The following is a 15,370-nucleotide window of genomic DNA, read 5'->3' as shown; positions in this document are numbered from 1 at the left end:
GCTCCTATGTTATAAGGGCAGTGTTAATTCACTCTTCAAACCCATGTGAGGTTTCCCTCACTCCTAAGCCATTTCTCCCCATCCCACATTTCAGTGTCTTCTCAAACCGTCATTTCTTTGCATTTTCACATCTGTGGAGGCAAACAGACCTGAGAATCTCGGCTCTGCTACTCAACGAGCTGGGAATCCATTATTTTACTCCTCTGAGCATGTTTCCTTGTCTATAAATGGGCAAAATAATTCTTACCATTGGCAGAACTGTTGTAAGGATTCTGAGTGTATCCTGTACTTTGGAAGGTAAGCTCCACACAGGTCACAGACTTGCCCTTTTTGTTCATGGCTGTGTTCCCAGTTGCCCCCTCCCTCCCTAAGTGCTCAATAAATTTATGGAATGAGCAGTTTAGAGAAAGAATTTAGCACTATACCTGGTAGGTAGTAAGCATTCCACAAATGGCAGTTTTTATTATATTATTTTGCAAAGGAGGAAACTCATCTGGGGATGTGTATCCAGGTGTTTTGTCCTGACTCAAATTCCACATATTTCCCCATTTTATCACTCAGTTTTTAATGAGATAAACAGATACTCAGGGGTCATATGAACCTCTCTCAAAGCTCCTACTGACCAATGGACATCCCTTAAATACAACACTCCCAAGAAAACCGACCCTCTCCCAGAATTTATGGGGGAGTCAGGATTCCAACAAAACCAGGAAGGACCAAATTCCAAAGCAAACAAACGACTCATTCCTCACCCTGGGGGAGGGTGTTCACCCCCGTTTTGCTAAAGATAGAGCAGGGGCCCTCCCCGGGAACTTCCTGGCTTTTATTAGTTCGTAATCTCAAATGTAACTTTTCAAAGGTTTTTCTTTTGGAAGTGTGGGTGTGAAAGTGCGTCCCTAATCACATCTTGCGGGAGGATCTCGAACATCTGTACCTTATTTGAAAAACTAGCATCCGGTTGGGATGTGTGGGTGGGTGGGGGACCCTGCGTGGTGGGATGAAACAGCAGGGGCACGTTAAAAACAAGTCAAGATGGCTTTTAAACAGAGGCAGAAAAATTAGGCAACATTTACAAATGGCTAATTACCTTGGCTCAGTTACATGTTTAATCAAAAGCCCGCCTCCCCCAGTCTTAGCACCGGCGTAAAAGGGGAAAAATAGGGCGCTTAGAAGCCTAAACGATAAAGATCTTTCTCACCAAGCGCCAAGGGACAAAACTCACTACAGATAAGCCCAGTCCTCCCATTTCCCCCGGACGCCTCTCCACGGTTGCTGAAGTGGTTGCCGCTCCCCGGGTAGCGGCCCGGAAATCGGTCCTGCCCCGCGGCGCAGCTTTCACCCAGCTAGGAGTAAGAGGCGCGCTTCCTGCGTCCTCCCCACCACCAAGCTGGGGTGCGGGAGCCTGCCCTCCTCCCGTGCAGCGGCGAGTTGGGAAAACTCCGCCACCGATCCATCCATCGCGGCGCGGGGAAAGGGTGTATGCGACTTGAAAGGGCCGGATTTTGCAAGCCTAGGATCGATATTCCTCCCCTCCTCCACCTCTCCCTAGCCGGGAACACGGCCAATGGAAGCCCGAAAAGAAAAAAAAAAAAGAAATTAAATCCCCACGCGGAGCCCGAGTGCAAAGGCCGCTCGGCTTTGTTTCCAGGAGGGGGAACTCGCGGGGCTGGGGGGCGCGAGCAGGGGGCGAGCGGGGCGCGCCCCGCCGCGGCGCTGCCAGGGCGAAGACACCCACCATGAAACCTCATCGCCCTATAAAAAAGGCAGCCGGCCGCCCCCTTCCTCTCCTCAAACCCGAGCTAGGGCCCCCCCACCCCGGTCTCGGATCCGCGAGCAACGCAGACGGGGGCAGGGGAGACCTCGCCAAGCCCGCCCAAAGCGCGGCGTCTTTAAGAGCTCGCAGGACGGGAATCTGGCAGAGGGTCGCCGGCCCCCGAAGGCAGTCGCCCTCCTCCCTCTCTCCGAAAGCCGGCCAGGAGCGGCTCCCAGCCTAGACACTGCCCCAGCCGACTCTGCGGCACCTGGGCTTGCGCGCGGGGAGGACCGGGGCTGTAGGACGCGGGCTAGGCGGTAGCCAAGCGCGGCTGCTTTAAGAGCACGGGGCGCGCGCGCCCGCCGCCGGCCTCCCGCCCGCGCGCCGCCGCCGCGCGCCCCGGCTCGCGCGCCCCCGCCCCCGCCGCCGCGTGCCCCCTGCTCGCGCGCTCGCTCGCTCGCCGGCTTTAAAGTCTGTGCCAGGATCCATGCTCACATGTTACTTCCTGTATGGAGGCATGGCTAGTTTCCAGCCCCGCGCTCGCCGATCCTCCCCAGCTCGCGTCAGAGCCACAACTTTCAGGAGCATGGACTGAAGGCGCCCTCGCTCCAGCGCCCCTCTGAGATCCTTTGTGTTTTCCTCGGTTTCCTCTGGCTGTGTCCATCTTGGGGGGGCTCTTGGCTCCCCCCCGCTTCTACCCTCCCCTTCCCCGCTCGCAAACATGCCTCCTTCCTTCCCCGGGCCCTGGAAGGAGCTGCCTGCCTGAAGCCCGGAGACGCCGCGCCGCGCTGCGCTCAGCCCCGCCGCCGCCCGCCGGCTCTCGGGCTGCGCTGCCGACTCAAGTTGGGGATCCTCGGCTGCTCGCCGTCGCCGCCTGCGGTCCCTGGCCGCCCCGGGCCCCAGGCATCGCCGCCGCCGCCGCCCGCCGACTCCTCGCCCTGCCCTCTCGGCTCGCTCCTCTTTGAACGGAAAGCAGCTCTTCTCCGCCGAGGCTCGTCCCCAGCGTGGCTCCGCGGTCTCGGTCACTTTCTGAGATTTTCCGGGGGGCGCTCGGCGGCTTCCCGGATTCCAGGGAGGGGGGCTCGGGCCGCCGAGCGCGGGGGCCCCGTAAAGCGGGCGAGCAGGGGAAGAGCCCGGGCTTAGCGGAGGCTCACACCGAGGCAAGAACTTATTCAACAAGTTTACCTCCCGCCCCCCCGCCTTCCTCTTTTCGATGTGCGTTTTCGGACATGCGGAGGTTACTGGAACCGTGTTGGTGGATTTTGTTCCTGAAAATCACCAGTTCTGTGCTCCATTATGTCGTGTGCTTCCCCGGTGAGTGCCGGCCGCCGAGGGGACGCGGCCCTGGCCAGCGCGCGCGGGGGATGCGGAGTTGCCGCCGGGGCGTGGAGCTCGGGCGCCGGTCCCGGGGACCCCCGAGAGGGTGAAGGGGAGTCGAGCGCCCGGGGAGGAGAGAGGGATCCGCTTCGCTGGTTCTGACGGCGTAATATAGGGAGGCTGGTGGTTGGGGAGGGTGGAAGCAGGGGCTGGCCGGGGAGGGGGGCAGGGACCACGGGGGTCTGTCTCTCGCTCGGGTTTAGGGGGCCTGGGGGAGCCGGAGTCGGGAGAAAAGACGATTCGTTATGCTGATCCGCCGCTGTTCGGGAGAGCTGGAGTTCTGGGGCTGTTGGGGAGATTGGGGCCATGGGGAGGATGCCTCTGTGGGTTTGGGGGGCCCAGGGTGCGTCCCTCGTTCAGGCGAGGATTGAAGGAGCTCAGGAGGGGGGAGTTGATTTGCTACTCCCCGGCTCTTTGGAGAGGGGTGTCCGGGGAATGGGAGCTGGCGGCTGGCCGTGGAGGATTGGGGATGTTGGGAGCAGCCTGCGTTCTGGTCGCGGGGGTCAGGGACGACCCCGGCTCGGCGCTGCGCTTCGGTGCCGGCGCGAGGAGCCTTCCAGGGCGCGGGGGCCTGGGCGGGTTGGGGGAGGGCAGGGAGCAGGCGATTTAGGAAGATGCGTGGCTACCCCAGCCCGGGCCCGCGGCCCCCGTATCCCGCAACTCTGCTCGGGTGGGGGCGCGGGGCTGGGGGGCGGGTCGGCGGCTGGGTTGCTGGTTGGCGCCGGGGCGGATTTTTTCCTGTCTCGCGCCCTGCCTACCTTCATCTTTGCCCTTTTGCAGGCTGTTCGCGGCTGGCAGACCCAGACCTGCACCTCTTCGGTCGGGTTAAGAGGAGAACAGTATTGGTTATTGATGAAGTTAGTAAATCATCGCACGTAGAGATGTGCGGCTCGGCGACCCTCTGCTTACAGCTCTCCACCGGCCGACCCCCCCCTCCCTTTTCCACTAGGGGAGGGCAGAGCCCAGCTGTCTCCCTCTCTCCTCTTGCAGCCCCCGTTTCCCCCCAGGCTGCAGCCTCGAGCTCCCCTGAATCTGTCCGCTCACTTCCCCCAGGTGGAGGCCACGTCTTCTGCTCTAGTCGGGGAAGGGGTGGGAAGAAGGGGGCGATTCATTTTTCATTCTTTGCTCTCTTACGGACAGGGAACTTCTCGTTTTTCTGCCTTCTCATCTACTACCTCCTGGATACCCGGAGGTGGGGGTCATCCAGAAAAAAAAAGGACCCCCCCCACCGATGTTTCTGCTCCCCCTGATCACAGCCGCCTGTCCCCGGGTGGCCCGAGCGCACGATCTTGGTGCAGCGGCTTCCCCAGTTCCCGTCGTGCGCCTTGGAGGGGCGGTCACGGGCGCTCTTGCTGCCCTCGGGGACTGGCGAGTGTTCCCTCTGCAGGCACGGGGGTGGCCTCAAGGGGCAGAGAGGCAACACACCACACCGCCTTGTATTTGGCCCCCCGATTTTCCCTCTGCACATCCGCCCTGTCCCCGGAACCGCACGTAACTCCTGCCACAACCGAGAAGCCCAGCTAGGATGCCTGGCGAGGACATGCGTCCACACTCACCCGGAGGACTGGGGTTTGCTGACCAGGGTCCTGCCTCCACCCGGGCCTGGGGGTGTTGTGGACATTTACCCTTAAAAATGCCCCCGCCCAAGTATTTGTGTTAAGCATAGCTCCTTCCAGACTTTTTCTTTGCGGGGGGCTTGCGGGCTGAGTGGGCTCAGGTGCACACTGGGGTTGAGCTTCGTAAGGGTCACGCTTTAATGGGGGCACGTGGGAGGCAGCAGGAGAGCAGCCTTGCGAAAAACGAGGAATTTCTAATGCTACTTCTAGCTTTCTCCTTACACTCGGGTGTGCAGTCAGTGGGCCAGACGGGATTTTTTTTTTTTTCGTGATATCTGAGGAAGCCTTGAAATCCAGAATGGGACCGCCGGTGATGCCGCCTGCGTCGGGCTGGGACAGTTTTCGTCTTCCACATTTTCTTTGCGTCCCCACTTTGCGAGGTAAATAAATTGCCCATTCTGTGATCTGGGAGCTGAAGGGTGTCGGAACGGGAAGGGGCAGTGGTGCGAGGCGTGGGGAAGGAGGGTTGTGGTTTGGAAAAGTGCTGCCGGAGAGGGTGCAGCAGCGGCTTTTGCAACCAAAGTTAAAATGTCAGAGCCCGAGACGCCGGCTTTCCATTTTCCGAAAGTGCTGCGACGCTGCTGGACCTCAGGGGGCGCCCCCGAGCCACTCGTCAGGTTCCCGCCACCTCCACGGGTCGAGCTTGGCCATTTCGGTGTCGTGGGGCCGCGGTGGGATGAGGCTGGGGGCACTCGGCTGAGGCCGGAGGCTGGGCTGCCGCAGATGCGCTTGCGAGCGGAGAGGCGGCCTCAGCTCCGCCCTGCTGCTCCCGGGTGGCTCTAAACGGGTGGGGATCCGAGTTCGCTTTGGGACCCCCCTTCCTGCCACCCCTAACCTGGGAAGCCTTTATCTGCTTGACACGAGGGAGAAAGATGCTCCTGGTGCTGGATTAGGGTTCTTCTTGTGACATCTTAACCAAAATCCTTTGTTGGTTATTTTGTTTGTTTCCTCTCAGAATCGGGCTAACTTTTCTGATGAATTTCTCAGCTCTTGTTCAAGATACAGGGTAACTTTAATTTGAGAGGGTTTTTGGAAACATTGCCCTGGGGTGAGTCTTTCCCCACAGGATGGGAAACGGTGGCTTTTAGTCTTTCAGCAACAGTATGGCAGGTGTGGGACTGGCGACGCCATTAGTGTTTCAAGTGATGTTACCACTTTCCAGAGCAGAAGTGTTATCAACATGATACAGCGCATAGGGCGTTGTTTCCTGACGTCTTAAAAAAATACTCTACTATAGAGAAGTTTATGAAGATGGAGAAATATAATGGGCCCCTGTGAACCCCCTACTCTGCTATAACAGTTACCACTCAGTTCTTCCTCTTCCGTTATCCACCCCCCATCCTCCCCAACACCTTATTTTTTAAGGCAAATCTTACACATAGTTCATTTAAGCATTTGGTATGTATCTAATTATTGAGAACTCAAGTGTCTCCAACAGCATATAAGTTGTTACTGGAAAGGGTTAACATTTTACGTATTTTACATTCTTAAGCTATTCAGCAGAAACAAAATTTTTTTAAAAAATTGATTTCTTCTCTTTCTGCTCTCAGAGTTGAAACCCTTCTCTTTGATTCTGATATGTTTTGTATGGTAATTACATTACGTCCAGTAGGCTGACATTGGAAACATTTCAGATGGATAAGCTCTGCTGTGTACCTTGAATGTGTCAGAATCGGCGAATCCATGATTGATGTTCTTCGAATCTCCCTCTGGGCTGTCTCTTGGTGTATTTGCATGTACATACTTTAGTCCTGGTGGACATCCGTTATGGCCTTATTAGAAAAATGCAGAAGTAATGTTTGTAAGTCAGCGATCTTTACTTTTCAGGAATGGGTTGAGATACCACCCACCCCCACCGGCTTCCCCAAAGTGTGTTATTTGAAAATGGAGGCTATTTGTCGAGTCTTGAAACTTAGTCCCTCTGACGCAGTCACGGAATAAAAGTTTTGATGTTTGCTTTTAAACTGTTCGTATTACAGAGTTGATGAAGTTAGAATATTAGCACAAATAGGCATGACAGGACCTTTTCGAAGTAGGGAAGTTGCTGTTGCCAGAGGCAGAATGGTTATTGGAAAGCTTGGCTGAAATGAGAAAAAGAACCAACCAATTGTGAAGCTCTGGGTCTCTCCCCTTAATTATGGACCCCTTTTCATGGAGTAAAAGATAATATTGTTTGCATGAGGCAGTTACAGGGAATGCTGATGATTTAACACAGCAAAATAAAACAAAAACCCTTTCTGATTCATCTTTCTATTGTGAAAAACTCCCAAGTATAGTATAATCAGTTACATATCAGTGCACTAATTGAAATGAACTTTATTGCCTTTTCATGAAAGAGCATTTAAAATGCCCCATAGCAATTGCTATTAGGGATCCGCTCCTACTTCCTTACCCCTCCCTCATTTTCCTGGAAACTTCTTGACCAAAAGGACAGTCTGGACACATTAGCCATACCTAGGTGAGGAAAACAAGTGTTGCTAGTGCTTTGCTGCTTCACCTCTTTCCTTTTATGGTGAAAATTTGTGTCTCTTTTTTATTTTTTTATTAAAAGAAAATCGGAATATACATTCAGCATTCTACTTACAGCATGCAGGACAAAGCAATGTCATTTCTAAGCAGGATGAAGTTGTAATATGGGTGTGTATTCTGAGTTGCAAGATTGAGAAAAATTGTGATTAATGCTTTAATCCTAGGTCATATCTTTCCTGTCGTCACACTTCATAAATTAGAGTTTATGGGAGAAATTCAGAGCATCTGAAGTCATTTCAAAAGTGCTTGGACACTGTCCGTCCCCCCCTCCCCCCATAAGCTCTTGATGTGCTTTGGTTTAAGTTAACCGTTATCAGGTGATGGGTGGTAATGACTGAAACTGCATTTTTGGCTGTCTGTGTAGAGAATGAAAGGTCTGTGTATCTAACAGTATAAGGAAGCCAAGGAAATGTGCTTTGCCTCTACTTTTAGTTCATCTGAGCTTGATCTAGGGAGAGCTGGTGCTTACTGAGGGAGGGGCTCAGGAAAGTGAGAATGTTCTTCTGAGAAGAGCCTGCCCCCAACAGGCAGTGAGAGCTGCTTGTGGAATTCCACCGCACTTGCTGAATTTGAACCAGAATGAGGTGGTCTGGGTACACATTAAGCCCTCAGTGAGTATTCCCAAATGATTAAATGATCCCATACCTTTGTTTGCCTGTCTGAGAAATGGAAGTGACCAACCACCTTGCTTGTAAAATACCCAATCCCAGAACTATGGCAGTGTTCTGTGCGCTCAGAAGATCAACTGCACATCTGTAAAAAACAGTTATGTTACTGACTTTGCTTTGACTTTTTTTGTTTGTTTTGGTATTTTTTATTTGTTTACATGGAGTTATAGCAACAACAAAAAAAACCACTCCAAAAATGATATATGTTTTAAAATCCCATATTTATCTCCCCCTGCTTTTTTTCCCACAGTTTCCTTTTGTCTTGAATTTTCAAAACCAAGGAATTGTTAATGTGTCTTAAAAAAAAGTTGGGAAGTAATGTAGGTGAGTTTCATTTTTAGAAATGTCTGTAATTAGAATATGTAACAGATAAATTTGTGGTTTTCTGAAGGACTGTGAGGATTGTGAGGTTTATCAGTGAGGACTGTGCAGGCTCGCTTGACGAAGCTAGAGGGCTCCATGTGCAATGGGCTCCTCCTATAGGGACACCTATAATTGGAGGGGCCACTTTCGCCTGGTATCACCGGTAGCAAAATGTTTGGAGCTTTGACAGAAAAAAATATATAATCTATGTGAGCTGGCTTGCTAGGCCTATGCAGGCTCAAAATTTTTGTGACTACAGCACTTGATATGACTATTTTTAAAAAGTATTGTAAAAAGTGCTTTTAGGGCTGGGTGGGGGAATGCCAGTCAGCTGACTGGTTCCAGATATGCCTGGTTTCTCTTTTCAGAGCCCCCTTCACTGAATTGGGTGGTGTTCCTGCTGCACTTGGGGTGGAAGATGGGAGGCAGCTTCCACATTGAGGTAGAAATCACTGTACTGTTTTATCTGCATATGATAAGGAGCAGTCTTTTAGGAGCCTAGAACTTGTCAATACTTCTAGTGTCCTTTCTAAACTAGGTAGCTATGGGAAGTTGTTTAAAATATATCAGGGTGTCATCTCGAGCCAGTCGGCCTCTGCCATTACTAGCTGTGCTGCTTTAGACAAGTTACTTAATCTCTCCCTGCCTCACTTTTTTGCCCTCTCTTTCTCTGCGAAGTGGCATAGTGACAGGACCCTGACTCCTAAGGTCTCTGTGAGGCTTGAATGAGAATGCATGCTAAAGGACTTAGCACTGTGCATGGTAAATAGTAAGTGCTCAATAAATCAACCATTTTTATTTCTTGTGTATTAAAGAGATTTGGGTAGGTGTATAGAGAAGGAGAAAAATTGAACTGAAAAAAACAACTATATGTAAAAACAACCATTTTCAAAAAATTTATATACACTTGCTTGATGGTTTTTGTGCCTGGATTTGTCTTGAGGGCGAGTGAGGCTGGCATGAGGACATTCCATGTATAATTAGTAAAATGGTTATGTTTTGAGGTTTAAGGAAATGAGAAAGCCTCCGTGAAATCTGAGAGCCCTCCTTGCTTACATCACAAAGGAGGTCTCCTCTCTTGCTGCTTAAAAGGTGAAACATGTTTTCTGCAGGCTTAAAATGTACCATGTGAATCTCCAAGATCCCTGTGTGGTGTTATCCTTTGTAGAAAGAGTTGCTTGGTCCTGCTCTCTGGAATACCCATCACCCTTCTAAGGCCTGCTGTGCTGTGTGGTAACCAAAGAGAATGGGTCTGCTTGTGACTGTCATTTCTGGGTTTTAACTGTGTGCCATTAATAGGAAGCAAACAGTCTTTGGGTGTTGCTTTTATTTTGTATTTGTGCGACACGTGAACACACTTATGCCCTTGTCTCCATATTTCATGGATTCAGGCCTGCAGGGTATACAAGAGAGAACCACACACTGTGTGTGCAAAAGCTCCTGCCCTCTGATTTGCAAAAAATTTGTTCTTTTGCAAACTGAAATCAGCATGATGGTTTTCTGACCAAACAACAAAATACAACTTTAAACTACTCTACTTAGCTATTTTGGGGCTGCAGCAAAGTGACACAGTTGGCTGCTGAAATCTAGCAACTAAAAAAGAAGCAATGAAAGCATAGTTCATGGAACATGTAACACTTCCATGTAAGAAAATAGGACAACTGGTCTTATTTTTGGGTCGGTGATACTATTTTCCTAACGAGGAGTGGGAAGCAGGTTGTCAATTGATACCGCAGAGGTATACGTTTGAGGAATTCATACACGTTATTAGATGAATCCAAGAGGTATTTGATTTCTGACACCATTGAAGCCACATGAATTCCACAGGGCAGTTAAATCAGATAAACATCAATTTGGAATAATTTGGGTAGGGGACACAGCCATTAGCCATTTACCAAATATAAAAGCATAGTCCAGATTAGTGAGAAAATGTCATTGTCTTTTCAAGAGGCAAGTTAGTCATGAATTGTCAAAAGGATTTATTTACAAAGCAATGGTTATTTATAAAAAATGAGTTCTGTCCATTTTTTTTAAACATCACTTTTCCTGAAGTGTTTCGATACTGTGAGTGGAGGTTAAGAGCTGGTCGTGGCTTTGGCTATGTCACTGGGTAGCTGGCGTGTCACTATATCCCTGGGAAAAGTCCTCAACATCCTGTGGAAGGGGGGTTGGGTGGTAGTGGGGGTCTGGGAGACCTCAGAGATCCAGGTTGAAATTCCTGTTGTAGCAGTGTTATGTTGAGCAAATGGGACTCGATTTTTAAATCTCTAAAATGGGAACAATGGTAATAACAGCCCACACTTACCAAGCACTTACCATGATCTCAAGCTGCTGTGTCTGAGCTTTTTACATACCTTCAATCCTTTCTGGAAGAAACCATGAATATCCTCACTTTAGGGTGAGGAAACTAAAGCCAAAAGGAGGTTGTCACTGTTCAAGGTCACCTTTGTACTTGGTGGGGGTAGCTAAAATGTGTCTTTCTAGTTGTCTCTCAGAAATATTTAGAATCAGAATCGTTGCTGTTCATTTGGAAGATGTTTTTTCTAATTGCACAGGAAAACAGATTAAAAGATAGACCCAGCCTTTCGTATTTCACGCTACTACTTTCCCCATATAAGCAAGTACCACAAACACCGGGTGAAATAAAGGTGTCTTCCTGTATTTGCTACAATTAAATAAGGAAGTAATGCAATTAGTATAGGATTTTATTTGGTTACATCGAAGAGATGACCTTTCCACAAATTACTTTAGCTTCTGAATAAGCTGATAATAACTGTGGATACAGTGAGTTTGTTGGTGGTGAGTTTTTCTGACTCCTCTTCAAAAGGATCTAAATTGATTTAGTTCATAATTTGAGAACTTTTGTTTGGGGCATTGAATATGGTTATGTTATAATAATGGGGTATTATTATCATCCCATATATCATTTAAGTGTGGGCTACAGGCTCTGAAGTATGACTTCAGGAAAATGTCTAAGCAAGTACTTGGCACAAGATGGTTTGGGTTCTGGATTTTTCCTCTGGAGTTTAGAACTAGCCATGGAAGCCTGCCAAGCCAGCTGTGGTATCTGGGCAAGACTGTAAGTTTCTTCCGCGTTGTTTTCCTCACCCTTAACTAAATGGCTTCTAAAATTCTTCTAGAATTTCAGGGATTGTTGACTCCATGCTGGGTGGTTTGGGAAGTTGTGGCCTTTCTGCAACATACAAGTCAGATGCCCAGTCCATATTACAATGTGATTTGTGAGGGGTCTTTGTTAGCTTTACTCTGAAAGTTTGCTCTTTAAGGTGCTGAGAACCCTTTGATTATTTTGAAAACCCGGCTGCAGAATATCTTGTGGGAGTTAGCAAACAAGCTATTGAGTGGATCTTGGTTAATGAAATGCCTGTAAGCTATTTTTTGTTTTTAAACAGGAAACCTAATTTATCCTGGAGTCCAGGTTAAAAAAAAAAATGGAAGTTTACTCATGCCAGTGAAGTTATGCTTGACTTTCAAAATGATTGAATGCGGTTTAGGATTGGAATGGTGGTGGTAGGATTCTGTATCTAAAAAGAAACCCCCAAGCTAGTTCCAGAGCTTACTCTGGAAAAGAGAAATGGAGAAAGGATAGTCATTAGGGTTAGCTGGAGCTCTGCAGGTGGCACCTGGCCAGCAGGTTTGGCTATACTGTGTTACAGAAAAAGTTGAATTAAAAATTGGGCCTTTCTCATTCATGTCCCCAACAAGTGTATCCTGAATACCTGCAGCATGCCAGCCAGCGGGGAGACAGCAGTGACCAAAACAGATGGAGACTCCTGCCCTCATGGGGGCTTCTCATAAAAGTCTGGGTAAATTGGAAGTCTGAGAAATTGGAAGGTATAGCAACGTCAGGTGTGTGTCTTGCTTGGTGACAGTGGTAAACTGGAATTAAATAGTGGCAGCTCCTTGAGATGGGGCACTCACCTGGCCCGCAGTGGTTATTTACAATTCTCAGCTGATCCCTGGAGGTGTTTGCCACCTGCAGAGGTGATTTCTAGATTTCTACCCGAGGGACTTTTTTTTTTTTTTTTTTCCGCTGTTGCTTGTTTGGGGTTTTGTATTGCCTGGATTGATTGTGTGTCCATATGTGTACGTGTGCGCATGTGCTAGCCGACCAAGTGCATCATTGGCTGATGAAGGGGCATTGTTCTTACCGGTCTGAAGTTCACATCTCTTCGTTGTGTCGTTTTTTGGCTCTGCGCATGGTCTGCTGCTTGGATAACTTCGTAATAATGTGGCACGTTCACTGCTGATTTAAATTGCTGTTGCCTTGTTCAATTTTAAAAAGTTGTGTTTTTTAAAAAAGTTTCTCATTTAAGGACTAGTGGCCTTGGTCACTTTCTTGATACCAGACTACCCAAGGGCATGATGTGGGGAATAACAGAGGGAAGGCCAGTGACCAATATAGGAGAATCTGAGTAAATTCATACAGGAGATGTCACCTTAGTGGGTCCCTTGCCAAAGAGCTTAATTTTTTTTATGTAATCTTCCTGGTCTAATAATTCTTTTGCATGTGACACTCATGTATGGATTTCTAATCTATGATGAATGTGTCACATATCTTAATTTCTCCAACAAGCACATAGGAAAACCTGAACTTTGGATGGAGTAGAGTGTCCAGCTTTTGGTATGGGGATTTGGAAGACTTGAGGAGGTGATTCCTTCACCCTAATTCCAGCACATGTTCTCTAAGTAGTCATTGTAATAGATGGTACATTTATAGGAATTGCTCTCATGTGACTCAGAGCCTAATTAAACTCTGCTCTTTGAGGGCAAGGCCTCAGTCCTTCCACCTGCTGAATCCCCAGTATCTAGGTAGTTGTAGTCATATTTGAGCACTGATAGGATAGGTAGCTAATGCTCTCTGGAACAATTACAGGACATTTTACAAGAATGGTATCATTATATGTGCTTTCCAGAAATGTCACATTGCATCCTCTTAAGAGACATGGTGTCTGAGGTCAACATCATTCTTAAGAGAGTTCAGAGTGTGTATATATATATTGTCATGATGTTTGAAGTCCATTTTGAAAAATGGAGAAGCTAAATTTGTACTTTTTATTACTGGTCACCAGGGTATCTCTTGCTGAAAATGATATATTCTAATTAGGGGTCAAATGTCTCATGGGGCAGCAGGGTTAGGTTTTGATGGTCACAAACCTTTTTTTTTTTCCCCTCTCTTATGGAATAACTTAGGCTAAAGTCCGTGAATCTGGTGTTCATTTGCATCAGAAATGACCTTGGGTGTAGTGTTGATCCAAGAGAAGTAGGTGGTCTCATTTCTGCTTTGGCCGTCCTGGTGACAGTGACTCGAGGTACATAGAGGGCAGCAGAGCTTGCCTGAGCTGACTGTAGCATGTGAAGATGAATGTTGATCTGTTGGCTGGTAATGGCTTTGGGCAGGATGGTCTAGGAGAAGGGCTTACCTGGACTGACCATTTGGGCTTGCTTGACAGGTATCAGTTGGCCATCTTGTCTAATGCCCTTGATTAAACAGGTGTTAGCTGTGCATCGCGTCATTCCAAATGTGCTTGGGCATAAGTTAATTTTTCTAGAACACATTGTTGATGCCTGCCCTCTTTTATTCATCTCCCAACCAGTTGTTTTCTCTTCTAAAATTAGTCATTTTCTTTGCTAACTTGTGTGCAAAGGCCATGTGTAGAGGGTGCGGAAGATCTCTTGACAGTTTTAGGCTTCAGCCCCTCATTTTCTCAATTGGTCAGTTTGTGCAGAAGTTGCTGAAATTATTTTCTGTGACAGAAGGTGGGTCACTCTGGCATTAGAGTTCTTCCTGGACCTTTTTTAGGATGTGCTTTTTAAAAGAAAAATGTCTCAGTTACTGCAGTTTATTAACTGATGTGAGGGAGCTGCTGGTTCCTGAGGTTTCTGCCTTCACTCGAGATGCTGAGTGGAGGGAAAATTGATTTCTGGAGAAGCTTGGGGAACTGTAAGCACTCTGACCAGATAAACAAAGCAGTTTGTGGAAATAACTCTCAGATGCCTAAGGACCTTTAACAGGGTTTTGAGGAATTGAGACTTGAGATGGGTGGATTCGGATGAAAGAGGCGAGTGGCAAATGCATATTTTTGGAATTGCACAGATCTGTCAGTCAGGTTAACTGGCTCAAGTTAGTGAATCTTAGCTTTGTCCTGCACTTACTTGGGTCTGTACCTACTTAATTGGTTTTCTCATCTGTAGAATGGGGATAATGAGAGTTTCAACCTCCCAGCGTCTTTGTGAAGATGGAATGAGAGCCTGTGTGCAAAGCACCAAGAAAGCTTTAGGCACATAGGGCGGTGTAAATGGTACCTGTTTTTAATAGACGTTGCTTAAGAGTTATGGAAGAAGTGCTTGCTTAGCTATGCCCTCACTTAACACCACACAACCTTAAGAAAAGGTGGGAGGGCTGGAACTCTGGGAGAGCAGAGATCCCACAGTTAATGAAGTAGCAGCATCAGAATTTGAACTTGGCTTTCTGGATGATACCATGTTTCTTCTCTGCTAGCAGAGTGGGTGGTGGATGAATTAAGGCATGCAGGGGCACTCAGGAACATTTTCTGTTGACAGAAATATATCAAAGAGGCTATTAGGTTTTCATGTGGCCTAAATGCTCCCTGCTCAAAGGAACAGGCTTAGTTACCCCTGGCATTCTCATTATTGAAATTATCTATGTGGATAGGATGTATATGCCTTGCTGTATCTCTCTGTTAATGTGGGGCCCTTCAGATGGAAACATTCAGTGACAGTGTGTAGCACGTGTGCTTGTCTTCTTATCCCTGTGTTATTTTGCAGTTTTTCTACACAGGGATTGCAAATTGACATGTGAGGCCATTCATCTTTACCCATAGCCATGGCAGACATTGCTAATTGATTACAGAACTCTTTCCTGCTAAGGCCTGAACTGGGTGTTGGAATTCTTTGTAAGAGTTGGCCTGGGAGAGGACCCCTGTGCCCTCCCTCTCCCTTATGCTGTACTGAGGCATATTAGCCAACCAGTGAAAATCGTATAAGGAGAGGCATATCTAAGGGGCTTTTCTATCCTTGCAAAT

At 48.2% G+C, this 15,370-nt stretch overlaps 1 protein-coding gene across 4 annotated transcripts in view; it reads left to right on the top strand.

The window, feature by feature from the left end:
- Window positions 1-2,279: 2,279 nt before the first annotated feature.
- PTPRG (protein tyrosine phosphatase receptor type G) overlaps window positions 2,280-15,370 on the top strand; it is a 690,680-nt gene continuing 677,589 nt past the window's right edge. For all 4 annotated transcript variants that reach the window (XM_057705084.1, XM_057705085.1, XM_057705083.1 and 1 more), the window contains exon 1: window positions 2,280-3,067. In XM_057705084.1, coding sequence (XP_057561067.1) covers window positions 2,983-3,067 — 85 coding nt within the window. In that variant the 5' untranslated portion in view covers window positions 2,280-2,982. The remainder of the gene's footprint in view (window positions 3,068-15,370) is intronic.

Source organism: Hippopotamus amphibius, chromosome 13 (genome assembly GCF_030028045.1).
Source record: "Hippopotamus amphibius kiboko isolate mHipAmp2 chromosome 13, mHipAmp2.hap2, whole genome shotgun sequence".
NCBI lineage: Eukaryota > Metazoa > Chordata > Mammalia > Artiodactyla > Hippopotamidae > Hippopotamus > Hippopotamus amphibius.
Note: the sequence above shows the minus strand (reverse complement) of the source record. Positions and strands in the feature narration are given on the sequence as shown.